General features: G+C 41.3%; 1 protein-coding gene across 2 annotated transcripts; it reads left to right on the plus strand.

Annotated features, from left to right (window-relative positions):
* Positions 1 to 565: 565 nt before the first annotated feature.
* Positions 566 to 27,497, plus strand: tbc1d16 (TBC1 domain family, member 16). 2 transcript variants are annotated; one of them, XM_034142515.1, is made up of 13 exons: positions 566 to 779; positions 5,094 to 5,300; positions 6,184 to 6,346; positions 10,049 to 10,345; positions 15,741 to 15,935; positions 16,207 to 16,354; positions 16,488 to 16,652; positions 18,467 to 18,615; positions 21,110 to 21,244; positions 22,192 to 22,378; positions 22,978 to 23,157; positions 24,045 to 24,191; positions 25,269 to 27,497. In XM_034142515.1, the coding sequence occupies exons 2-13, from the start codon at positions 5,126 to 5,128 to the stop codon at positions 25,560 to 25,562; spliced, it is 2,235 nt and encodes a 744-aa protein (XP_033998406.1). In that variant the 5' UTR covers positions 566 to 779; positions 5,094 to 5,125; the 3' UTR covers positions 25,563 to 27,497. The 2 variants fall into 2 exon arrangements, with proteins under 2 accessions (XP_033998406.1, XP_033998407.1); XM_034142516.1 differs by having other exon boundaries at positions 24,049 to 24,191; positions 25,269 to 25,446.

Here is a 27,497-nt window from a genome sequence, read left to right on the forward strand (position 1 = left end):
TCATATATTATTCTCCAAGCCGAATTTACAACAAATCCGAAACTAAAAACGAAATTCTATGTCATAGGCAGTACATTGCTTATTATTAATTTAGCAAGTAAATAAATGATGTATTGCCAGAACTAGAACAGTTTTTTAAGGGAAAGGTAAACTCTCCAGCAGCGGTGTGAGAGATGCTCTGACTCCAGCTCTGGTCCTGATGATGGACTGCATCATGCAAGCTTTAGCAGTGACCTTTAAAACGTCACTTGTGATGAAAGAGGATACGATTTTTAAGGTAGGATAGGTTAGATTTTTTTATTTTTTGTCTTTATGTTTTAAAATGCAGTCAGCCCTACTGTCCCACAATGTTTTCAATACCAAATCTAAAACTCCTGGTTTGTGTGATTGGAAAATCCTCTCATCATTCCGGAAGCAGCAGATTTGGGGGGATTGGTCTGAAGCTGTTTAGTCAAGTTAGACATTCATGACCAGGTAATAAAAGGAATTACATTTCAAATTAAAGCGTGATAAATTCCCTTACAGCGCCAGCACAGGGTTCGTAAAATAAGGTTTTACTTTGAAAGTCACAACCGGAAGTGTTATTTTTGCTGTCGAAAGCTTAGCAGTCAAACGTGTGGTGTCACTGTCGGAAAACACAGGGATACAAACAAGACTAGACTCCGTAACAGCTGGGCTAAATCCGGGAAAAAGGCGGTGAAACGACGCCGGTACATGCTGCTCGGCTGCCCGGTGAGATGGATGTCCGAGGCGGGCTATAGACTTCAGAAGGGCTGAAGGTGAGAGCCGCTTGGCCCCCTTTCTGCTTCTCATTCATGTCTCCTGCTAGAAACAGGTGTATGACAACATCCAAGAAATGACACATTTATTTGTTTCTAGCAAATAATGTAACACCGTTGTATTTCGCTGCTGCTAGCTTGAACAAACTTAAAAGTAGCCTGTAAACCTGGCGTGAAATGCAACGAGTAAAGGATTTCGGCCGTGGTCTAGGCAGCTAAACTAAAATATTTATGCTCAAGATGGTACAGATAGCTTCTCGGGACAAATACACACATGTATCTGAGTGTGTGGGGCAGTGTGTAAATAGTGCTGTGGTGGCAAAAGCCTTGTCCCAACCTCCACTGCTGTCAGGCGGATGCTGTCTGTCAGTGTAGTGATAGCTGATGGAGCCATCATCATGGCACGCCTCTGCTCCACAGCCCGTCTCCACAGCCCGTCTCACAGCCCGTCTCCCAGCCCGTCTCACAGCCTGTCTCCACACTGAGGCATGTCCCCCAGACTCACTCAGGACATGGAGAGGCCATCAACCTGCCTGTTTATTATAGGAGCAGTAACACCATGAACCTCAATTCACCCTATGCACTGAAAGTTAAATGTAAACTCAACACCCCTGTACAATACACATACAACATATTTTTAAATAAATACTATATTAAATAGTTTCAATTCATGAGGTTATCCAGCTTTATTTTATGTGGATTTGTAAGGCTGTCAATTGGAATGTTTTGCATTGACTTGAGTAGATTTACTCAATTACTACAATGTTGACGTAAATCGTGTACTTTTACTCCATTACATTTATTTAATACCTTTCGTTACTTTGCAGATTTGGATTAGATGATGTAAAATATAATCAACACCTTAATAAGACTTTAGTTACACCTGAGGTAAATCCACAAGCTACCCTGCAGTATACAAAGGAATACACCTTTACCAGATTTACCAGATTTGATCACACATTAAAGCATAACTAATTATAATCAAAACATATATTATATATTATTTGAGAATGGGACAATCTGCAGAATGAGTCCTTTTACTTCTGGCACTTCAAGTATATTCTGATGCTTATACTTTTGTTCTTTAAATTGAGTAAAATGTTGATTGCAGGACTTTTACTTGTAACAGAGTATTCCTAGACTCTGGTATTTCTACTTTTACTTTTTTCAACATCTGAGTATTTTTACCACCTCTGTTAAATTCACCCTTTATACAGCTCAATACACATCTTTTTAAAAATATATACTATATCAAATAGTTTCCATTCATGAGGTTATCCAGCTCTATGTGGATTTTTGAGGCTATCAGTTTGGGTGTTTTTGCATTGACTTGCAATGTTGTGTAGGGTGTTTTAAACTTTTAATACTTTAAGCTATATTTGTAAAAGAGGTGTGGAAATGATCTTAAACCGCTTTAGTCAAATCCAGTTTAAAACACACTTAAAACGTGTACGTTTTTTGTGGATATTGGGGTTTGAATATATCCATTTATTGACAGTCTTTTTCTTTTTTTTTACTCTGACATATACCATGAACATACACTTAATATAAGGACTCCTTACAATCTGCCGATCATTGTCCTAAGTGGGACACCTCTCAAATAAATATAGTTTGTGTCAAGTCCTTACCAAGTTTCCTCATAGCTTACCCAGCCTTTGCAGAGTTCACAAGAGCCTTGTGTGTCAGGATTTGGGGCTGGTCTCCTTTCAGCTGCCCCAGGCCCGTTGGTATCCACGCAGATGTAAAGGGGTTTCAGTATTAGCTCCTCTATTCAAATGTCAGCGTGACAACTTCATTAATGTAGCCCAGAGGTGAGAAGCTGAGAGCCTGGCAGCCTCTATACTCACAGCTAAACTTCCATGGTGTACGTTTCAAGTTCTTGTTCAAACTTTTTAGTCAGGCGAACTGAAAAGTGAAATATAGCAAACCAGAGTTAGACTAAACTTTAGGGTGTCCTTACCTTGTTATTCATTTAATTAAATAGTGAAAGGTCAGCGAGGAGAGGCTGTCTTTGAGCTCACTGAGGTGTTGACAGCATAAACGTTGAGGGCAGAAGAGAGGAGTGTGAGACCAGACAGACCTGGCCCTATCAAACTGACCTGAGTGGCTCTGTAATCACATACGGACCAAAATACCCACTGCATAGCAGCCAAGCAGTGAATACAGTGTAGGGCTGCACGATTTGGGGAAATAATCTAATTGCGATTTTTCTGACAGATATTGCGATTCGATTTGCGATATTTGTTTTTAAGCGACCCAACGGAAGTTTATTGTAAAAAATAAATAAATAAATAAAACTTTAAAAAAATAAAACAACAAATCGCAGGCTTTGCGATTTGATAATTGCATCATTTCAAATCACGATTTCGATTTCAAATCGATTAATCGTTCAGCCCTAATACAATGTGTTATTGCCGTTATGAAGCTACTGGAAACAGCTGTGTGTCATGTGTAAGATCACAGCCTGTCATTAGGTTCAGCATTATTTTCAGAGAGTGTCATGATGCAGGAATGCAGAGTCAGAGTATATGAGGACGGTGTGTACGTTAATTCCTGCTTATTTACAAGTGGATTATTATAGTGTTATGTGAAGCAGTTAGCAAACAGCCCTTGAGAAGCAGCTACATTCAGATGTAGTCTACAGTAAATGCTGTGACTTGCGGATAGAATACGTAGTTTTTAGTGTTTTTGATTGTTATTTCTGAATTGCAATTATTTAATATGATCGTTTATCGTCTTTGAACTGAATCATATAATAGAATCATTCTTTGAGATATTATGGTAACGATAAGTCTCCTAAATTGATCATAACAAGCACATACTGACGGAAATTTCTTAAGAAAGTCTGATGTTAAAGAATGTGAGGGAATATGTCATAATTGCTGTTTGTTTTTTTACATTTTGCGTTCTTAACACAATGATAAAATACTTTTCATCTGTCCTTTATCGAATTCACACAGGTGTATACAAAAAGCCATTACTTATGGGTATTTTATAAAGACTACTTGAATTAAAACGTGGTATATCGTGGAATCGTCATCAAGATATGATAAGACAAGATATAAATATGAAAATCGGGAAAGAAGATGTGGCCATGTTGCCCAGCCTCATATTATCTTAAATTGAATATATACATTTTGGAAATGAAGACATAACCTTGGGCTCTCAGACATTGTGATTTGAATCCGCTAAGGAGCTCAAGGTTATTATCTACAAAAAAACTTCAACCCCCCTTTATTTTTTTAGATAGTTAAAACACCCACAATCTGACACCCCACACCTTTTGAATGTAAACCAAATGATGGCCTACAGTAAGCCCCCTCTCCGAGGTCAGGCCTGGATTTCGTGCCAGCAGACTTCCTGTCTGGGGCCTGGCATCAGGAAGTGGGGTGCTTGCTCAATCAGGCCGAGGTAAACATGCCCTCTGAGGAAAAGGGAGGGAACATTCCTTCGATGGAGTGGGGAGTACATGTCAATGTTCAGCCAACAAAAAATACATGAAGTGGGTCAAAAGATAGAGACACATGTCAGAGATAAGAGTAAATGTGTGAGGTGAACGACCAGGAGCTTAAATACGTTTGACTTTATTCGCCTTAACCGCTTTGAGTCTCTAAAGTAATATTCTCTTCAAGTCTGTTCAAAGGGAAAATACCCTAACAACACCTACTACAACATCAGAAGAGCTGTGTTTCTTTTTGATTTACTTGAAGTTTGTCTCATCGCACAATACTTTCTCTCTGAAGCAGACAAGCTGAACACCGGTGTCGTGGTGCCATGCCGATCGCAGTTCAGTGTTTCTGTTGATGACATCTGTCGGCTACTGTTATCTGCTACCAATTTCACACGGATGGAGTGAAGTGTGTTTGCACTTGTCTTTGTGTGTGTAGTGTACGCACGGGAAGGTGTGTGGGTTGTTTACAAAAGGTGGGACGCGTTTGGGTACACACTAGTACAGTATCCACACAGAACCTGTGAATTTGTTAATAGGTCGAGGCCATAGGCAAAGAAAATGTGGCACAGGAAAATGCTGAACAAGTGCAGAGGGGAGGGAAAGGGGAGGGGGGGTTAGCGCTGCAGAGAGGACACTGCAGTAAATACAGGGACACACGTGACAGAGCAGGTGAGGTGTAGGTGAGGAAGTGAGCTCTCCTGTAGAGCCAAGCTGTGTCACAATTTCCTAAAGTATTATCTACCTGCTTCCTTTACTTCTTTCATGTCCCCCTCCCTTGGCCTTCCCTCCCTTTTTAACAATCAGATGCCTGTTCTGACCTCCCCTCCTGTCTCAATCTCCCTTTTCTGCTCCCAAATATCCAGAGGATGGGCCCAGTGTCCCGGTGCCTGAGGAGATGTCTTTGGGTCGGCTCCTGCGGCGTGCCTCCTCCAAGGCCTCCGACCTCCTGACCTTTAACCCCGGAGGCTCATCACTGCGCTCGGGCCTGGACGGCGAGATCATCTTCTCCAAAAATAATGTTTGCGTGCACCCTGCAGAGCCCCTGCCCGGCCTGGCAGAGCACCACCCAGGTGAGGCTGGAGGAGAAAGTGTGCTTCCTGCTGTGTTTCTGTGTGGAGTGAATGAAAGATAGATAGATAGACTAATAGACAGATAGACAGATAGATAGATAGATAGATAGATAGATAGATAGATAGATAGATAGATAGATAGATAGATAGATAGATGGATAGATAGATAGACAGACAGATAGATAGATAGATGGATAGATAGATAGATAGATAGAAGTGTGTTCAGACGTTATAATACAATACTTAAAATACTTTAAAAAGTGGAAAAGAGAATTAACAACTAAAAATAAAATGAAAAATATTATATCAAATATAAACAAAACAATATCAAATATTCTGGATAATTAAAATAAAAAGTCAAAAATACAACAGGATCCAAAAAAAGGCAAGCTTTGTAAGATAAGATTTAAAATCAATCTGAATCACGTGTCATATTTACAGCTGTCTACCCTGCTGACTAGATTTTATAGGGTTTTAATATATATTCAATACAATAATATATCCTACCTATTTATCCTGACTCTACTGTCTAAACACACTAAAATAGATTTTCTTTTTAAAATGAAGGATGTGTGATTCTATCCTTGTGTTTTTAAATATGAGCATCAGTGGCCTGTGTTGCTGGTTTACTTTTTTAAACTTGCTCTGGTATAACCGCTCACAGCTTTTTCTCCATCTCTTATCTCATGTGATTGTCCAGTTTGGTGTGTGAGTGTAAGGTTGTTACTCCCCTCTCAGGGTGTGTCGTCATTCCTTTGTGTGTTTATCTTCTCTTGTTTGTCTTTGGGCTGCAGCTGCCAGATACTTTTGGCATTTCCTCATATGCTACCTGACTTTTTCCAAACATCGTTGTTCCTACCTGAACTCCTGTTGCCCCCTGCAGGCTACCTGTGCGTGCACACGGAGAAGGACGAGAGCCTGGGCACCACCCTGATTCTCACCTGGGTGCCAAACTCCCGCATCCAGAGGCAGGACGAGGAGGCTTTGCGCTACATCACGCCGGAGAGCTCCCCTGTACGCAGGAACGCACGCCGCCGAGGCCGACGGTAGGAAAGCCATTTCTTTAAACATGCATCTTCAATGTCTTTAAAAGGTCACACAAAAAGCATGTTATTATTGTGATAATTAATAATGCATCTCTTAAAGAGCACTACACAGGGACGTGCACAGACATTTTGGGGGGCGGGTGCTCAAGTGAGAAAAAGGGCACTTCCCATAATCATTTATAAAAAAAGTTAAATAAAGTTGCACATCTCTGACTTACTGACCAATTTATTTGAATACCCTCACACTCACGCAATTGTTTAATAGTCCTACTCAACAGAATTCTACAAAATAATCAGTTAACACAGAGACAATGGTCTTCTTTAGTATTCACTATGCACAAGAGCAGACAACAAACTAGTAAGATTAATAGTTATTAAAGTGGACCTATCATGCTATATTTGAATAATATATTGTAGGGCCATACCTATATAAAACATGTCTGTGAAGTTTTTTTTTCAAAATACCAAACAGATCATGCATTTTAGCCATGCCTCATTTCGCTCTATTTGCTGTATTCCAGCCCTGTTTTTGCAAGGGCTGATTCTGTGGCAAATTAGCTGCAGCTGACCACGCCCCCCTGCAAAGGAGGGGGGCGAGGCACGAGCGTCATGTTACCATGCTGTTACCATGCTGTTACCATGCCACGGCAACCTCTCATTCCCCTGATAGGTGGAGAGTTGCCCATATAGGCGGAGCTCCCTGTTTCTGACGTCAGAACAATTTCAAATCTGTATCAGTCTGTATCAGCTCCGTTGCAGCCCCGTTTTTAGAGATTTGGGTATGGAGGAAAAGAGAGAGGGTTGTGTTTTCTGACACTTGGTGAGTTCCCTGACACACCGGGGACACATATTCATGTATAAAAGACGTACAAAAGTGCATTTTGCATGATAGGTCCCCTTTAAATGAACAGCCAACAATCAAAATTATGAAGTTACTGTTTAAGGCAGGACTTTACAGGCAAAAAGATCGTTTTTTCATGTAGCCTACTTGTTATTTTGGTCTATTTTGCTTCCATGTTTTCTTTCACTCCATGTCTGAATTCATCTATAGATTTAAAGCTAATCTGCATTTAAACATAACATTTCAGGGGAAAATACTGACTTGACGAAAGTAACTATCTAGGGAAGTTGTGAGGTGATGTGTTTTTTTGTTTTATCCTTCTCACCTGCAATGCCTTGGCAACTGCATGCAAATTAGGCCTAGTTAACGCCTAATTTGCATATCAATGTGGCGGTTATGATGACATTATTAGATACACATTTGACTGTATTCACTTGAAGTGTCTCCCCTTAAGTACAGTACATTGGCCTGTATGCCCATGATAAATTGCCTTAGCTAAACCTTGAGCTAACTTATCCATTAGCTAGTAGCCTACCTTAGTTAACTATGGGTAGTACTGTCTCTGACCCTGTCACCTTGGAGAAGGGAGTTCCACAGGGCTCTATTTTGGGGCCCTTGCTCTTTTTATTATATGTAAACAATATTTGTAATCGGATGCAATTTTCTACCTATCATATGTATGCTGATGACACTATTGTATACTCATGTGCTCCTTCTCTGGATATGACCGTTTCCAATTTAAAATCAGATTTTATCACGCTGCAGCATGCACTTCTTGATTCCAAACTGCTATTGAACAGTAAGAAAACCAAAGCAATGCTTTTTGCTCCCAAATCAGCGTCCTCTTGCCTCTCCATTGACACCCTTGATGGCGTTTCTGTTGAGTTTGTTGATACCTACAAATATCTGGGCTTTTGGTTGGACAGTAATCTGAACTTTAAACACCATATTGAAGTTTTAACAAAGAAATTGAAATTCACTCTTGGCTTCCTTTTCAGACTTAAATGTTGTTTTTCAATTTCATCCCGTAAAAGGTTGGTCTCTGGCTTATTCCTGTCCCAGCTGGACTACGGTGATACCATTTTATAGATTTGCCTGTCCCACTGTTTTGGCCAAACTTGACCCACTTGACCATGCTACACTGCGTTATATATCAAATGCACCCTATAGGACTCATCATTGCGCACTGTATAGCCTAACTGGATGGTCCTCACTTACTATGCGTAGGATGCAGCACTGGTTTTTATTAATGTATAAAGCCATTTTAGGTAAGCTTCCACTCTATATATGTGTCAGATTTGCCACAGTTTGCGACTCTTACAACCTCAGATCCAGTGCCTGGATACGGTTCCAGGTACCTGCTGTGCGGACTGAGGCTGGAAAAAGGAGTCTTTTTTTGTGATGGTCCTTGGTCTTGGAATGACCTTCAATCAAACCTGAAACTGATGGCACTTGTCTCTATAGCATGTTTTAAATTGAAGTTGTCTGAAGTCCTCACCACCAGCTGCTCTTGCAGTAACAAGTAGTGTACTTTTCTTACTGTCCTAATGTGCACAATGTAGTGACTGCTTTTTCGTCTTTTGTTTTCTTAGTTATGTTCTCTGTATTTTATATGTTTGTGTTATGTGTTATGTGTAACGTTGCTGCCTTCTTGGCCAGGTCAGCATTGAAAATGAGATTTTATCTCAATGTTTTTATCTGGTTAAATAAAGGTTAAATAAATAAATAAATATGTGTTATTGTCTTTTAGCTAATTAGCTGTTAACTCGAGGCACTGGCAGTTTAGTAATTTGTTCATCTCCACTCACCTTCAAAATAAGCCAAGAAAAGCCGGCATAACATGGGACAATAAAGTGGGAGGTGCTGCTACCTGTCTGTCTGAAGGGACTGTAAAGTGGGAGGTGCTGCTACCTGTCTGTCTGAAGGGACTGTAAAGTGGGAGGTGCTGCTACCTGTCTGTCTGAAGGGACTGCCGATGTCCGCACCGCTGTACGAGAGATGTGGAGGGAGGGAGAGCTACGGAACTTCACAATCTAATCTCCCGACCTGATATTTTAATTTTGTATTCAATCAATATATTGTTGGAAAGGGAAACTGTGCGCAAACAGCAGTAGATATATATTCATTTATAAAAAATAAAAAAAAGGGGGAAAAAAGGGCACTTTCTCTGGAGGAAGAAAAAGGGCAGGGGCTCAAGCCCACTTTGATGTCTACTGTATGTGTGCACGTGCCTGGCACTACATATTATCCCACTGAGACCCAATACAATTAACTTAGATTCATCAAAGATTTCTAATGAGTCCTAAATAACTAAAGGCACATTTGTTGCTATTTGCTATTATGTATATGCATTCAGACATTTTGGATAGGGGTTTTAAATAAATCAATGACATTATTGTTCAGAATTACAATGTATAGCACTTGATATTACTACAAAATGGTATTATTTGCTCTGCACTTTCCTTGTTGTTTGCAGTTTGAATCTCTATGGTTTTCGCACTTATTGTACGTCGCTTTGGATAAAAGCCTCAGCCTCAGCCAAATGAAATGTAATATAATAATTTAATATGTAATCCAATGAACATCTCTCATGTATTATACTTCTTGGCAAAGGTATTCCCCAAATATTCCCCAAAATCGATTGAAACTCATTAAATCCTTCCCTGTGATAGGAGATTTGTACATTCCTGTTTTGTATTGTATTCACTTTTTCATCTGCCAAATCTGTCACTGTACTGTTAACCTGTTTAATTGCAAACCATGTTTAAATGGAAGCATATATTTCCATATCAGAAAAATCACGTGTTAGATAAGAATTATAAAAAGTGCTTATAATGTTTTAAACCAACCATCCCCTCCAGACCCCATCCCCGTCACGCAGCAGCCCAGGAGGAAGATGAGGATGAGGAGAGGAACATTACCAGCAGCACCTCCACAGAGGGGGCAGAGGCCGGAGCGGACCCCTCCTCTCACCAGCAGCCGCTGCCCTCCGCGGGGGAGGAGGGCGACGAGGGCTCCTGCGAGCTGTCGGACGAAGTGAGTCGGGACAGCACCATGGGCTCGGACTCGGACACGTTCTCCTCCCCGTTCTGCCTGTCGCCCGTCAGCGAGGCCCTCTGTGAGAGCAGCGGCTCCGTGTTCCTGGACAGTGAGAGCAGGTCAGTGAGTGGGTCGAAGTGAGCTGATGATTCAAGATTCAAAGGTTTTATTGTCATATGCACAAAGCTACAGTGTAGAAATGGCAATGAAATTCTTCTGACCTGAGCTCCTCCAACAATGCAACATATATAATAAAACACAAACATTTTTTAAATTAAAAGTAGTGCAAAAAGACTATATACATGTCAATAGAGCTGATGAGCTGCATTAGTGAACTGTTTTGCTATTTTTGAAAGGCAGAGTTGAGCTTATTCTTTGTTTTGTTACTCAGTGTTTTTTATTGGCTTTCTTCTATCTCCACCACTGTCCTAAATATCATCAAAACTTCAGATGTGCTTTGCATTCTGGTAGTACTTCATACTGCACTGTAAGGCTCTTTTGTTTCCCTCCTCATTTCCTGACTGCCCCGATAGCTTTTCGTTAGAGAAGAAACGTAAAAAACAAGGAATTGTAGTTGGTTTTGTTGATCACACACCCTGCAGTTATTATTTAAGTCTTTACCTTTGTAACTGCTATTCATCCTTGCTTTTTTCCAACATTTATTTCCTTTGACAACACTTAATTTTGCAGTTTTTCTAGAAGATATACCAACAATTGAAGCAACAACTATCTGGTGTTACTGGACCGTTTTAAGTTGCTTTTGAAATGATTTAATTACAGAACCGCGTTATCTCTGTTGGAGCTCTAAAGACTTGCTGTCAGATGCTCCAGTCCTGTTCTGTCAAATAACAAAGCATTTGTTGCACAATATTGTTTAGTGGTAGTCATTTTCTCTTGAATAAACAATAACTCGTTGTTTATTGTCAGGCCTTTGTTAGAGATGACACATGCTGCTGATTGTTGTTGCACTAAATAGGGATTAATTGTATGTTGAAATTATTTATTTGCAAAATCAGTTATGTAAATATGTCGTAATTAGATTTTAAAGAGCCTGGGAAGAGGGACACGAGGAAAAACTGAATCTGTAATCAGGGCTGTAGCCAGAAACAAATACATAGTAAGGTCCAATCCACTGAATGCCCCTCAACCTTAGCAATACTGAACAGACTATAAAATATACAATTTTTTTTTTTTACATTTTATGTATAAAGTGTTCTTTACAATTTTTCACAAGGCATGTATTGTGGACCAACATGAAATTAAACAATATACATTTTTACCATGAAGAATTAAAAACGTGTTTCTACACTTGCTAACTGGCATTTCAAAGTCAGAGAAAAGTCTAACTTATTTTCTATACATAAAAGAAGGTTTAAAGAAAAACACTTTTTTTCTGTATGTTTTTCCTGCAGTTGCTACCACCAAAAATAATAATATGAAAAGGATGATACATTCAGACCAAAAATGTCAGTAATTGTTATCTGAGAAAACATAAATAACAAGCTGTCATAGACCTTTGTTATAATGGTTTCTTGTCAAAAGTTAATACAATTAAGGTTTTCTTTCAGTTACTCTAAGCTACCACAAGGTGGAGCCAAAAAGGAAAATGTATTCCATGAGAGATAACTTCCACTCTGAGGCCACATGGTGGCTTACTGCTCTACAGCTGAAAGTGCCTTTGCAGTGAAAGCAGGTAGATGACTTCAAGTAGGTGGCATCTAATGATCAAGATGGGTTCATCCACTTAAAGCAGCTCTCAGTCTGAATGTCTAATCATTTCCCAGATGGCCCAAAATAAGTCCCCGAAATCTGCAAACCCAAAAACCTCAGTGCTTCCAGAGACTCTTCTCTAATCAGGCGAGCCATCTGGACAGTGATTGTGTTGCTGGTCAGACCTCACGGCCGTTTGACTTTATGATTCCCTCCGTGGCTGTTTCCTCACGCAGCTATTTGGCCTGACATGTTGCCCAGAATGTGTGAGCCTGTGTCAGTGTGTGACAGGGAGAGGGAGAGTGTGTGTTTAGGCCTTTCTAACCACTCTCAGACCCCAGCTTGCTGTAAGTGCAGTCAGTGTGTGACTTGGCAGCGCTCTCTGCTTCACAGCGTCTAACCTTTACTCTGTCCTTCTCCTCCTCCATTCCTCTGCGCTTCACTCGCTGTTAGTGTCTCTGGCACTTGTCCTTTTCTTTGCCTATTTTTCCCTTCGCCTTTGATTGTCCTCTACCCGTCCATTCCTTCCCCTCTTTATTTTGCATCCTTTCCTCTTGCTCATTCTCTCAGTTTTTTCACAATATTGTTTCTTTCGGTGTTGCCCACCTCTCAAATATCTCCCCCCCTCCCTTCCCTGACTAAAGACTGTGTGAAGCCCTTTGATTCCCAGTGCTCCCGGGGTTGTTGTGCTGGGCTGAATGTCAGCTCTCCGGATTAGAGGACTGAAGAGAGCGGAGCAGCAGCCAAAACCCTGGAACCCACTCAATCTCTCTTTCTCTCTCCCTTGCTTTAATTGACACTGTTAAGGGGCCAGGAACTGGAAACATGTCACTTGGAATCATTCAAAGAGAAAGAACCGCGTATGGGAGAGCAAGAGCGGATGAAAAAGAGGGGGAGAAAGAGGAGAGTGGTGGGAGAGGGCAAAGAGAGAAATCCACAGCAATCTCCGTCAAGCTTCTTAACAAGTTCCTTCAGAGTTTACCAGGAGTTTATGAAACTTCTGCCGACCGTCCTGACTTTTTCATGCTTTACTTCAAATGAAAGGAATATATATCAGGAGCCATAGAATGAAGCAACAACCACTTATCACTGTATTATATTATACTCTCTACAAGTCATTACAGTATTTTATTCTACTTAATATCTGAGTAATGGAGATTTCAAAGTAAACAATAAGAAAACAAATGAAATCAGGAAAATCCACGTTTTTTTTCACTTTGTATTATTTATTGAACCCCCTCATGGAAGTTTTTAATGGATTGTTTTACAGCATTAAATCAAAGTATTGTTTTGACATTGATCAATACAAAAAGATATATACAAAGTAGATTTAAATGCTTACAGATATAAAATAAATTCAATTGGGATCATCTGTATGGTCAGGGCGTTTGAACTGATTGTGGGTATCCGGAGTCCATGTAGTAAATAATAAAACCGAATCCTAGGCCATAGGCACTATAATAATCTTCACATTTATCTTCCAATCCCCTTTCTAGTGAAGAGACATACATCAGACTTTAATGCGTGCTACTGTTTTTGGTTCTGGGAGTATTACGACTTCACAAAAATGTGTTTCTCCTTTTTTCAAACTCCTGACTGTACTGACCACTTTCCAAAGTGTGCACTGCAGAGAGCCCACACCCCTCCCTCGTCTCCCTGGGGATTAGCTGAAGGGCCTGGGATCCCTGGAGGCCCGCAGCCCTCTGTCCTGGTTCTCAGGGTGACCTGGCAGCACCTTCCCCCAGGGCAAAGCCTCATGTACGAGGAGAGAGGTGTTATAAGGGCCTCGGGGCAGTTTTGATCTCACCTTGGCCTGGTGGGACATGGCTGACTCCATCAAAACAGCTTGTTTACATAATGTTCTCTCTGTACAGAGACTTGCTGCCTGTTTTTCCCGCCGACAGAACACGAGCAGAATGAAGCTGTTGACACTGACAGACGTTGTTAATCGCTTGTTATGAGTCTACACCTAAATGCAGCACAACAAGAATGGCAGGAGTCTTGTTTCTCACCACAATTTCCATGGTTATTGGATTTTTATTTATATGCAGGGAAATATTGTTGGTTCTTTCAAGCCAAGCGTGCAGAAAGAATGAAGGGAATTATGTAAATGGCCTCGAAGGCCTTGTTAACACTCTTAACTTTACGGTCATCATATTTATAAAAAAGCAAGTACAGTAGTCTTTAAAATGGATTTCAGTTTGCCTTGCTCCCATACCAGAGCCTTCTGTGCCTCTCTGCACTCTCCTTGTATTCTGCCGTCTGGTTTGTGGCGTGATACATGAGACAGAGAGCAGTAAATCAGAAGATAGCAGAGGAAACTGTGCAGCTTGGATTGATCGGCCTTGTTATTTTCCCATCTGCTTACGGGGAAATGATTAGCCAGACATGATTGATTCAGATTGTAATAGATTAGACTCGGCCCTGCCTCCCACGCAGTTTCAATGTACCAACATGCCTCTTGTGTAAAATAGTTGTTAATACAAGTTATTTTAGAGGGAAAAGTTTAATTTTACACAATACAAACATTCCTTCATACAAAGAGATAAACAGTTTGTGTAGCTTTTTTTTCATTACTGCAGGGCAAATAAACTACACTTGTAATGGAATGAATCCTTGTTTAATTATTTGAATAAATAAAAAGTGTATTTGATGGTAGGTGGTGAGCATATAACTTCATGTGGACGTCTACTTCTCAAATTTCAGCGGGGTTTAACACATTTCGGTGTTGGTCTGTTTCTCAGCATTGGCATGTCTCAAGACGTGTTTGAGAGTGCATTATGGTCATTAGCTATGGTGTGTGTGTGTGTGTGTGTGTGTGTGTGTGTGTGTGTGTGTGTGTGTGTGTGTGTGTGTGTGTGTGTGTGTGTGTGTGTGTGTGTGTGTGTGTGTGTGTGTGTGTGTGTGTGTGTGTGTGTGTGTGTGTGTGTGTGTGTGTGTGTGTGTGTGTGTGTGTGTGTGTGTGTGTGTGTGTGTGTGTGTGTGTGTGTGTGTGTGTGTGTGTGTGTGTGTGTGTGTGTGTGGTGTGTGTGTGTGTGTGTGTGTGTGTGTGTGTGTGTGTGTGTGTGTGTGTGTGTGTGTGTGTGTGTGTGTGTGTGTGTGTGTGTGTGTGTGTGTGTGTGTGTGTGTGTGTGTGTGTGTGTGTGTGTGTGTGTGTGTGTGTGTGTGTGTGTGTGTGTGTGTGTGTGTGGATTAACAAACCTATGTGTTTTTGCTGAACACAGCTTTGTCCGTTTTCAGTTTTGTTGCATATGTGTGTTCCTCTGGACATGAATGTATGTGTATAGGTTGTGTGTGTGTGTGTGTGTGCACAGTTGTGTGTCTCGTCCAGCAGCAGAGAAACCCTCGGCTCAGGTTTCAGTGCCGGGAACAACATGCTGGCCATGGGGGAATGACAGGGGAAATTGGAAGGCAGACAGTATGATTTGTGTGTGTACAGACTTCCTTGTGTGTAAGTGTGTGTCCTCAGAAGCCTCCATGCATTCCTCCCATTCTCAGCCTCATGGTGGAACCATACTGAGACACAAAACAACAGGGCAGAGCTGAGCTATATGTATGCACAATTATCCCTGGGCTAAACACCGCTGGCCGCTGTCTACATAATATTTATTAACAATGTTCCACATAGAAAAAGCCCCCGTTTCTGCATGTGCGGCACAAGATAAGAGAGATATTTAGGGCTTAAACAACAATGTCTCCTTCCTTTGGATTTCATGAGAAGCATGACTCAGTTCCTTTTAGCACAGTAAATCACATACAAATTAAATCAGGAAATCCTAACTCCTTTCTCTTTTTTTCCATCAGGGAGCTGTGCGAGGAGTCCATGAACCACTCTGTAAGCTCCGCCTCCAGTCTGGACAGCCACGCCCCCTCAGAGAGCAGCGGCCAATCGCAGGCCGTGCGGTGGGAGGAGCAGCAGAAGGTGCTGGCTCTGGAGCAGTTGTGCGGTGTTTTCAGGGTGGACCTGGGTCACATGAGGTCACTGAGGCTCTTCTTCAGGTAACAGGGGGCACAAAGGTCACGGAGGTCATGTGGGGGTCACCTTTTTGCGCTACTGTGCAAGAACACACATTTTTGTGGGTTTCAGGGTGGTGTCGGTTTGTTTTATGAAAATAAGGGGAAAACTATTAGATTTAAGTTAAGTAATGAAACAAAATGGCGTAATTGTATTTAAGTATGTCTGTTACTGCCCTATTAAGCCCCTTCCTTGACTTTCTTTTGTGAATCCTATCTTCTGATTGTTCTGAATCTCTTTTTGATGCCTTTGCAGTGATGAAGCGTGTACCAGTGGCCAGCTGGTGATCGCCAGCAGAGAGAGCCAATATAAGATCCTCCACTTTCATCATGCTGGCCTGGACAAGCTGTCTGAGGTCTTCCAACAGTGGAAGTGCTGCAGGGAAACTCAGCTCAAAGACCAGGTCGGGTTCCAATCCAAAATACTTTTTAGCATCTGGTTGTATCAAGAATTTTTCAGGTGTTCTTTCTTAGTTGTGTGCTCATGTTTTGGTTCTGTGCCCATTTGTTATGCTCATTTCTTTCTTATTCTGTCAGGTGGCAAATGAGAAATCTTGCATGCAGTTTTCCATCCAGAGGCCCACCCTGCCTTCGGCTGAGACCCACCCCGAGGAGAAGCTCTATCGACGGCTGGAAGTCACCACCTGGCTACGTCACCTCAACCACAGTGGCCAGGTGGAGGAGGAGTATAAGCTACGCAAGGTTTGTCTTAGGGTCTGCATGTTTTAAAAAATATGTATCATTAAAATGTTTGTTACAGGTTCAATAGCCTTTGATGATTAAATAAACCGTTTTTGGTTTAAATAAACTAACATGACAAACATTGCTTCCATGAAATTGAGTAATGTAGACGGCTTAACTAACTTAACTAAGAATGACAATACTTATTCAATTATTTTTTTCAACTATTTCTAATCATGTCAAAAGGCTGTTAATTGCATACTTTGTTTTTTAAATGCTTTGAAAGTTGGATTTAAAATATAATGACAAAAATAAAAGATGACGGCAAGTCAAAAAGATCACTACGAATAGAAAAAATTAAGAAAAATAGGTAGATACAAATAATAAATGTGTACATAGACTATTGGTGAATATTAAGATCAAAAGCCAAAAAAGGCTTTAATTTGTTGCCATACTTTTACAAATGAATGCGGCTTTTCGTGTAAATAATATGACTTCCAAGTGTAACATTGTTTATTCCCCCAAGCTGCACTTCAAAGACGTCACAGACTCTTCTTTCATTTTCTGAAGTACAGCTTTTTCTTTGCTAATACCACACATAATGAAACTCACTTTGATTTTTCTGTGCTTATTGGCATTATTTGATGTGGCACACAAAAGGCCTATCAATAGCTTCATTGTGGCGGCATAAGCCTCTGACAACAAATGTTTACTGCCAAAATGACTGAAACCTTGGGTAAACCATAGAGAGCGACCCATATATGTTTGACATATATCACAGCAGGAGATACTTCCTTCTGTACACGTTTTACACCTGCAGCTTTCCATGCAGTCAAGTTTCACACTCACTGAAAGTAATATTGAAAGTAAAGCCCACGGTGTACAGCTTTCGGTTTGAAACAGTAACTCTGGTCTTTTAATAATGAGATGGTTTGTCTTGGCCAATACCCCCCTCTGAGTCATCCGAGTTCTCTGGGATTGACTCAATTGAGGGTTTACCGTCTTACTGAAATGACTCAGTGGCAGTTAGACTGTGACCATAAACATTTCCTCTGTAAACACCCAAATGCTGAAACAGGAGAGCAGTGTTTTCGCTGGACATGCAGATATATAATACAGTGTATTTTCTTTTACAGGAGTTTCGGTTTTGCAGCATTTTGCAACACCTGTTTTTCACTTTATTATTATGAGTGTTCTGCGGTATTGCAAAACGACACGGAACAAGTGTTTCCTCACTGCTAGATGAAACTGCTCCACCAAATGAAAATCTGCACAAAGATGTTATGTCTACCCTTTGCATACAATAATAACATACGGAGGCTTGCCAACAACATTGTGTTTGATCCCAACCATGTGTTGAACAGCAAATAAAAATTGTCGCCATCAAATCAGAGATACAGGGTCCCAGGATTCCACAATGTTAGACTGAAGCACTCTTCTGTGCACGAGTCAATCCTTCAAATCAATGCAGAGTCAAATCCCAGATCCAATCCATGTTAAAGGGTTTTGAAAATATGTTGTTTAGTGATTGTAATGTTATGTTAAATGTCTCTTCCCTTGTTTCCTGTCTTAATAATTCTCCGTGTTGATGTTGCAAATGGAGCTGCCGTGATGCAGGACCAGTTTCCGACTTTATCAGACAGTAAAGTATCGTTGTCTCAGCGTATCGTTACACTTATGAGACATCAGATGTAGTTCTGTAAGATGACAGCTGAGGGCAGGCTGTGTCATCTACACCACTCTCTGCATATCTTATTTGAAGTGATCCCTCCCTGTGTGCCCCCTGTTTGCCCTTTCGTAATCACCGCATTTGTTCGCCTCCCACTCTCCACCAGGCCATCTTCTTCGGTGGTATCGACCCATCCATCCGTGGCGAGGTGTGGCCCTTCCTGCTGCACTACTACAGCTATGATTCCACCTCCCAGGAGAGAGAGGCCTGGAGGCTGCAAAAACGCACCCACTACCATGACATCCAGCAGAGGAGGTGGGCAACAGCGTGATAGAAATAGATATGCATTTGAGTATTTAGAATCCTGCAGATTTCCTGGATTCTGACGACATTTCTGGCCCAAAATGAAGGTTATTTTAGGGTTTATGTGACGTTACAGAAATCAATTAATACAAAAATAAACAGCAGTATCCGTGACACTGTGACACTGCAGGTTGACTGTCACATGGCAGCAGTATCGGCTGCCAAACGGTCAGTCAGTCAAACATTGAACCACATGTGAGTCTGTTGTGGCTTCTCATCGCAGGCGCTGAGCAATCAATACGCACAATCAGCGAAGTGTTAAGGGGAGGTGCCGGGTGTGAAATAAAAAGGTCTCTGGAGAGAAAACATGTCAGCGGTTATCAGATCATATTCATCACACACACACACACACACACACACACACACACACACACTTCCTTTAAATCTTTATTTGTGTTCACTCATCAAACAAAGGTTGAGTGTGCACATATTTTCACACATTCTGCTGCTCTGTCTATAATGGAAATGATAATTGGACAGGTTTCATCTGTATGGCCTATTAACATTTTAAATACGTCAAAAGGCCTTATCGAAAGTCGGGTAATTAAAGCCCATGTTCTGACTTTGATGTGGATTCCTTTTTAAAGCCTGTTTCACTAGAACAGCCATCAGGGCCATGGGTGGATCATTAGGAGGAATGGTACACGGCCACGGTTTTGTTCCTTGTCTCCTCACCTTCTGTCCTTCCCTTAGCCTTAATAACCAAGCAGCTGCAAAAGGGAATCAATGCAGCTACTGCAAGTAAGCCTTTTAGTAAGTGTATTTATTGGCTTTCCGCAATAATTATCATTAGAACTTGTGGCACATTGTTAGAAAAATGTAATAGACTGAGGCATGATGGCATTTAAATTATTTTATAATATAAATGTTATGGCCTACAGTAATATATACGTTTACAACCAAGTGTGTAGTACCTTTTTAAGAACACTAAAAGCTAATTAAATCCTATTTTGATTAACAAACACACAACTATATATACTCAAAGTCCATCTTATCTTATCTTATCTTATACTGTCATCCATTAGCTGTATTTCTACATCTACTACTTTTACCAGGTATGGCATGAAGACTTACCGTATGTTCTGGCCTTTAAATAACCATACTTGCACTCAAACACTGGTGGTTATATTTATGGGTGTCTGCAAGTTGAAATTCTCTTAAGTTAATAATAGATTTAAAATCTACCTCGTAACAAAATTCATCTCTGGCTGGTTTGAAGAGGAAGTGTTTATATCTCATGTTGCTGCACCAGTGACTCAAATTCTTGTTCTATTTTTGGTTAATATTCTTGGAAGAGATGAGGAAGTTCACTTCTCGCTGTCGGTAATATTCTTTGTTCAAAGACACAACTTGACTTATGATCAGACCAGGGCTGCAGCTAACAATGATTTTCCTTAGTCCTTTTCTTTATATATTCAATTAATTATTTGGTCTGTAACTAAAACATGTCTTGTTTTGTCTGACCAGCGGTGAAAATGCAAAGAAATGCAGGTTTCAGAACAGACAGCAAGTTTTTCTTTGTGAGAAGCTGGAATACAAATATGTTGGACTCCTTACTTGGAAAAAAAATGGTTGAATTGTTTCTACTTTGTGCTGTTTTCTGTGTATTTCCTTGTTGAGATGTGTGCATTTTAAAGGCTTATCTGGGTTTTACAGTGCACACTAACTTACTCTATAAATGCTTGTGTCTTTGGTATTGATCCATGCTATATTCTTGTCCCTATAAGAATAAAAGTACAACTAAATGAATAGCAAATAGTCCAGCGCAGTAGTACTGTCTAAAACTATCATGCTTCCATTTAATATTAACACGGCTACAGTTTTGCTTCACCATACCAGCCTCATGCATATGACATGATGAAAACATGCTCTGAACTCCTGAGAAGCCTCCTCCAGAGAGAAAGATAGAAAGTTGTTGGGGGGGGGGGGGGCAACACACAAACACACAAACACACGGGGCTGAAACTAAACAGTTGCGTGGCGTTGCATCAGGTGTGCGCTCATTATTCCTGGTGGGGCCACATGGAAAACAAACAGTGTTAATTAAATCCCCTCTGCTTGTTAGGACTTGAGTACATGTGTGCCACACACAGAGTACATTGCTAATATAGTTCCTAACTCTTAGAGGGGTGGATGGGTGTTTTATTGTTGTGGTTGTATCCTCAATGGAACAATGGGGCTGAAATACCCCTTCAGTCCACTGCTTGCCCACCCCCACGGCTCATTTGCATCTACCCATTAGTGTTTACACCAGTGTAACATTTGAGGTAAAGATTATTAGATTTTTTTTCATTCCCTCATTTCCTAAGAGGGCGCAGTAAATCTTTAACATTCTTGTTCTTGTCCTTTAAAATGATCTTGACTGAGTTTAACTAGTTAATTAAGGGCTTCTTTATTTTATTTCTTGTATATAATTTTTCCATTACCGCCTGGCATATCTTTTCAGATTGTCCATGAGCCCGGAGGAGCACAGCGAGTTCTGGAGAAAGGTCCAGTTCACGGTGGATAAAGACGTGGTGAGAACAGACCGCAGCAACCACTTCTTCAGAGGAGAGAATAACCCCAATGTGGAGATCATGAGGTCAGACCACTTCTCTTCATTTCCCCCCTTTTTACCACTCATGATCTCTATCTTTGTCTCTCGTGCCTTCACCTTCCCTCAATCCATCCTTATCATTCCCATTCCTCAGCCCAACGCTCATGCGTACCTATTCATTTCATATTCTGAACCCTAGGGGAGCCGCAAATGAGTTTCATGCTTTATTGACTCTGACTAAGCCGTCTGAGCACTTTTGATGCATACTCGAAGCTAATGGCTTTTCTAAACGAGGAGCAAGAGGATTTAAATAGCATATTAGTTTAGTGACTCTCATCGAGGTTCCTGGTATTTGTCTAGGTATTATGTCTCATGCTGCTTCTGGGGCAGGGTGATCCCAGCACAGGTCCAGATGCACAGCACTTATCTCATGCTTCATCGGACACCTCATATCTATTGTATGGAAATGTCACGGATAACTTTGGGGCCTTTGGTCTGAGCATGTAATTCTTTAGATACTGATATCTTTATATATGTTCCAAACACATAATCTATGTGTGTTTCCCCAAAAACTCCTCCAAATCACATCTATTTTTACTGATAACAATAAAAACAAGTCCTTAGGGTTTTCATTTTGTTTCTACAATCCTTACTAATGCACAAGGACTGCCAGGGAAGTTTACTTCAAAGTAAAACCTGTATACATTAAAAAAAATCATTAATTAGGTCCCTGGTTACCAGAAGAGTTGGCATAGCAACCGCTTAAGAAGGGCTTGTCATGCTTTTCTGGGAATTACCAGCAATGCAGAAACACATGCTGGATCATTCAGTGTTTGGGCGGGACCGTGCTTTTAGTGGTTTGGCTGCAGGGTCGTGAACATTTCTATGGGAGGGATGTGAAATGTTTATGACACTATGTTGCTACACGGTATTGGATGTCCTGTTTTCTGCTGAGATGTTTCTAAGGTGTTCCTGTGCTGTGTTTGACCCAGGCGGATTCTGCTCAACTATGCAGTGTTTAATCCTGACATGGGCTACTGCCAGGGCATGTCGGACCTGGTGGCCCCCCTGCTCACTGAGATCCAGGACGAAAGCGACACTTTCTGGTGCTTCGTCGGCCTCATGGAGAACACCATCTTCATCAGCTCGCCGCGGGATGAAGACATGGAGAGGCAGCTGGTAAGATGTGTCAGATTGTGGAATATAAGTAGAATCAAGATGGAGTAACTCTTCTGTTGAGATACACTTACAGGCGGCAGTAAAGTCCATCTGAAGTGCAAGTCCGACGGTCGAAAAGCTTTCTAAATCCAACATCTGTGTCCGGATTATTTTTCTGTACTAAAACCGACAACCCCACGTTAACCAACTTCAGTCTGTAATTGGTCAGCAGTGTGAAGGTGAAGGTGTACATCAAAATGCAACACTAAACATTTTGAATATTAATTTAAATCTCTGAAGTTGTGCAACGATGTAGTAGTTTGGTTCAAGCTAAAATGAACTAAACATTAATATGAACCGATACTTATAAGGATCATTGTCTCAGACTTTGATGTTGATTTGTTTTACATTTGTGACACTGTTACCGGGTTAAAAAAGCAAATTTCTCTTCATTGTTGTTTTCTTAACATTGACAAATACACCAAACCCCGATCTATTCCAAGTATAAAAGAAATCTATCGAACGTGTGCATCCTGAAGAAGCATAATCCCAGTTCAGAAGACCACTAATTTCTCACTAGAAATGTACATGTTTGTAAGACAGTGTGTATCCTCCTCCAGATGTACCTGCGGGAGCTGCTGCGCCTCATGCTGCCCCGCTTCCACCAGCACCTCACCGGGCTGGGGGAGGACGGCCTGCAGCTGCTCTTCTGCCACCGCTGGATCCTGCTCTGCTTCAAACGAGAGTTCCCCGACACCGAGGCTCTGCGCATGTGGGAGGCCTGCTGGGCTCACTACCAGGTCAGGGCCAAGTCTCAACGGCTCCTTTGCATACACAAGTTTGTGAGAAAAACTTTGCATAAACGAGAAAACAGGCTGCGACTGTCTACTGTTTCACTACAGTATCACATTTTTCATGATTTTCAGGAAGCATGCAGCTAAAATAAAATGTGCCATTTAAAAAAATCCCATGTTATCCCTTTTAAAGCCTGTCTCTATAGACTATTATAATCCTCCTAATACATTTAACATGTCATACTACCCCTTGGTTTTGAAGGGGTTTAAAGGTTTAATTCAATACGTAATACTTTCAGTAGAGATTCAACATATATAATACCAAATATTGATTTTGTTCACATGAAAATGAAACATTTCAAATGTCCTTATGGCCTCGCAGCTTTACAAATGAATATTGTAAAAAGTAATACAAATGTTATCAATTCAATAATCTTAGATATGATACAGTATATAGAATATATATCAGTCTTCCTGCTGCATGCCATTTGTTCTAGATGTTATGATTGTTAGATACAGGTGCTGGTAGAGGAAATAGCAGAGTAAAAACCTTGGTTTAGAAGCAAGAATTTCTGATTAATATTTTTTTCTCTGTGTATGGAAGACATCAATTCATTTGTTGTTAACTTAAAATTCCAAATACTATACCTTCATAATTTGCATTTCCCTTGAACTGGGTTTCTTGGTGGATTTGCATTTTGTGCTACTATTTTTTGTTCTTCCTCTACAGATGGTACATTTAAAATGTTCCCCCGCAGCAAGGTCACAACTAAATCCAGAGATCGGAGACCATGTTTTCATTAGGGCTTTAAAAAACGGCTAATTTGCAAATTTTTCCTGCGTTCGTGTTTCAGTATTGACTTGCTGACTAACATTTCCCCCTCTCTTCATAGACAGACTACTTCCACCTGTTCCTGTGTGTGGCCATCATTGTTCTGTACGGGGAGGATGTGTCAGATCAGCAGCTCGCCACGGACCAAATGTTGCTCCACTTCAGCAACCTCTCCATGCACATGAATGGAGAGCTGGTGTTACGCAAGGTAAACAGCAGTAAATGCTCTGGGTTTTCCCGCTTATTGTCACCTGTGCAAAGGGTCGGAGAAATTCCACAAAATGTCCACAACATTTTTGCATAATTTCGGAAAGATGTGAAGGGGAAGTTAGGCTCTGGAATTTTGTATCATCACCTTAAAAATAAATTCAGTAAATGTACATCCCTCTGAGTGCATTCTCCTTTAACATAAATTTTTGATGGTAAAACATTTATTTAATAAATGAGTTTTCTCTTTTAACCCTAAATTGAGAAACAGCCAATGTTGCTGTCACAAGGTTTTAAAGTGCCTTTCAGGTTTAGTTAAATTGTTACCTAGCTAACTCACCACTTCGCTCGTTTCACATTGTGACGCATTCATAGATTTGTCAAAGAAGTTGATTATGTATGCGTTAGATATTGTATAATATTTCAATTTGCATATGACATGGTTAATGACATGGTAAATAGTGCCAGAGCGATTCCCATAAGATTCCATTAATTCTCTTAACCTTGAATATTCCCCACCCATAGTAAATAGGACGTCAGTCATCCTTAACTATTCAAATCATCGGTGGTTATGACCATGTTTCCCAGACGGCTGCATTACATTTATCAAAATACAGTGTTGTCTTTGCATCAAGAAGCCCTCCCTAACGCTGCAGCAGAGCGCCTCTGACATACTGTAACCTGCTGCAGAGGCCTTGAGGTGCCGAATGGGATGCGGCCGTGCCATGCAGAGGATTTATGATCTGCATCCCTGCTATTGTGTCAGTGCCTCATGTTTATGGATGCTGTGTTGGTACGGCTGCAACCACAGGCAGTGCGCTACGTTAGCATGCAGCTGGCGTGAGTCCTTTTTGTTGTTGCCTGAGATTTTGCATCCGATGCACACTGGCTTTTTTCGCTGACCTTGACATTGTTTTGTTACCAGACTCAAGGGTATTGTTTTAATCTAAAGCTTTTCTCCACTGTGATATCAGCAACTGTTTAGCATTCCCTGACTGTGTTTCTTGTCAATACAAAGTTCCTTTCACTCTTTTACATATTTTATTTCATTTTGACACTTTTGCCCTTGCGCTTCCAGGCCCGCAGCCTTCTCTACCAGTTCCGCCTGCTACCCAGAATCCCCTGCAGCCTACACGACCTTTGTAAACTGTGTGGCCCGGGGATGTGGGACAGCCGCTACATCCCCACTGTGGAGTGTTCTGGTGAACACCCGGACTCACAGAGCTGCCCCTATGGAGGCACCTCCACCCCCCAGCCCTCCTCACCCTCCCTCTCAATCACACCTTCGCCCTCAACCAACCACACCCCCACGCCGGAGGGCAAAAAAATCTCCAAAACCAGGGATATTTTCACCTTCCGGAAACAGTCCTGAGGGCGGGGGCTTTGGGGAGTTTTGCTGGTCTTTGCCTCACGTTGGCTTGGATCCATCTGCTGGAACAATTTGTCCCTCCCTCTGACTCCTCTCCCCCAAAGTCCCTGCTTCTACGATCTTACTGAGGATGATTGTCACTTTTCATGTGGTGCAATGTTGAACCCTGCCTTACCAGAATGTTATTTGCATCGTTCAGTATCACATGATTCTGCGATGAGGACGGTTTGCTGCTGGACGGGCAGCAGAGCAGGGGGCTGCTCTCCTCTTGGAGCAGGACGGACAATCACCGGGGAAATGTTGCTCTGGGGCTACTTCAGGTTTGAGTCTGCTGCTGGCTTGGCAAACTTCCATGGGCTTTGTGGGCAGGGGTCACATCAGGGTCTGAGGCAAGCGGCCTGAAATCGTGCGGACTGCTCTGACCGAGGGTCAAATGTAACTGGAGATTCATTCACAGGACTTGAACTTGAATTTATGAAAAATGTTCTCACAATGGAATACTTGTGTGAATATCAAATTACATGTGCATATCTCAAGTCTGAGCAGGACATTTTTAACACGAAATCCACACCCTCTGTGCTAACAAAGAGGGGTTGACCTACAAATGATATTATAAGAAATGAATGGTACTTACATTTTTTGTTTAATTTCGTTTTTAAACAAGTGAATGTTTGCGTTTATATCAGCAATTACAAATATTTAGCAATATTATAGCCTTGCATGAGCAACTCCTCGACATATAGAGGGCACAACATGTTTGATGGAAAACACTCAAGCCCAAAACAGAGGTAAGAATGTGTTTACATGACAAACACTCACATCATGACAGGGCTCTGCATATATCCTCTTTCCTATCAGATGAAGGAAAGGAACATTCTCATAATATCACTCCGTTAAAAATGTTTTCCCATCAGGCAGGAGGAAGCCAGGCATTTGTTTCCTTCTGGTAAGTCAGACACAAAGGTTCTCGCTACCTGTTGAGACAGGAGCTTAATCATTTACCACCGTAAGATATCATTTCAAGCGTATTGAGGTATGAATCAATCAATCAATCAATGTTTATTTATAGAATTCATATGACAGCGCTGTCAGCCAAAGAAAGAATAGATCATGTTTTTACTCGAAGACTTTTCTTCATTTTTAGAAAGGCTTGTGAAAAGTTGACGGCACGGTGTTTTTGTTTCCCTTCAGTGTTCTCTCCACTTTCACCTTAAAAACGAATGACAAAGCACTATCAACACTCAGAATCAGTCCACATGAATGTATCCGCTTTTTGTGTTTCTTCTCACTCACCAGGGTGAAACTGTACGGTGTGTGAGAGAGCGAGTGTGTGTATAAACTGGAGTGACCTCCAAACATCTGGTAATGAGTTGGAGAACAGCCGTAGAGGCCCCCCCCCCTGACCAGTCTCTTTAATTACAGCTGTGATCATAGGGGGGAAAAGAGAAGAAAAATTGGGACTCTTTAGAGAAATACAAAGGGACGATTTAAGCTTCACAGAGGGATAGAAAGTGATCAGCATCCTGCCTCTGTGATTTGCAAGTCCCAGATGTAAAGATGGTCTCCCCTCCGAGGCTTTTGAGTGACACTCCTGGGGCTGAAAACATCTTCAAATTGCTGCTAAAATGTAACATTAAGACCTTTAATCAGCAACCCCCCCCCCCCCCCCCTCTCTCTCTCTCTCTCTCTCTGTCTCTCTTGTGGTTTCTTGCTCTCTCTCAGCAAGCAGTCTCTGCAAATGACATTCATAACTGTTCCCTTTCCCCATTAGTTATCATGTGCAGCTGCTTGCTGGAAATGCACGCGGAGTTTTAAAGATTGGGTGGCTCCGGTAAAATGAGCAAAGTCAGAGATGCACGATGGGAAAGTAATTGTGTGTGTGTGTGTGTGTGTGTGTGTGTGTGTGTGTGTGTGTGTGTGTGTGTGTGTGTGTGTGTG

Source organism: Trematomus bernacchii, unplaced genomic scaffold (assembly GCF_902827165.1).
Source record: "Trematomus bernacchii unplaced genomic scaffold, fTreBer1.1, whole genome shotgun sequence".
NCBI classification, from domain to species: Eukaryota; Metazoa; Chordata; class Actinopteri; order Perciformes; family Nototheniidae; genus Trematomus; species Trematomus bernacchii.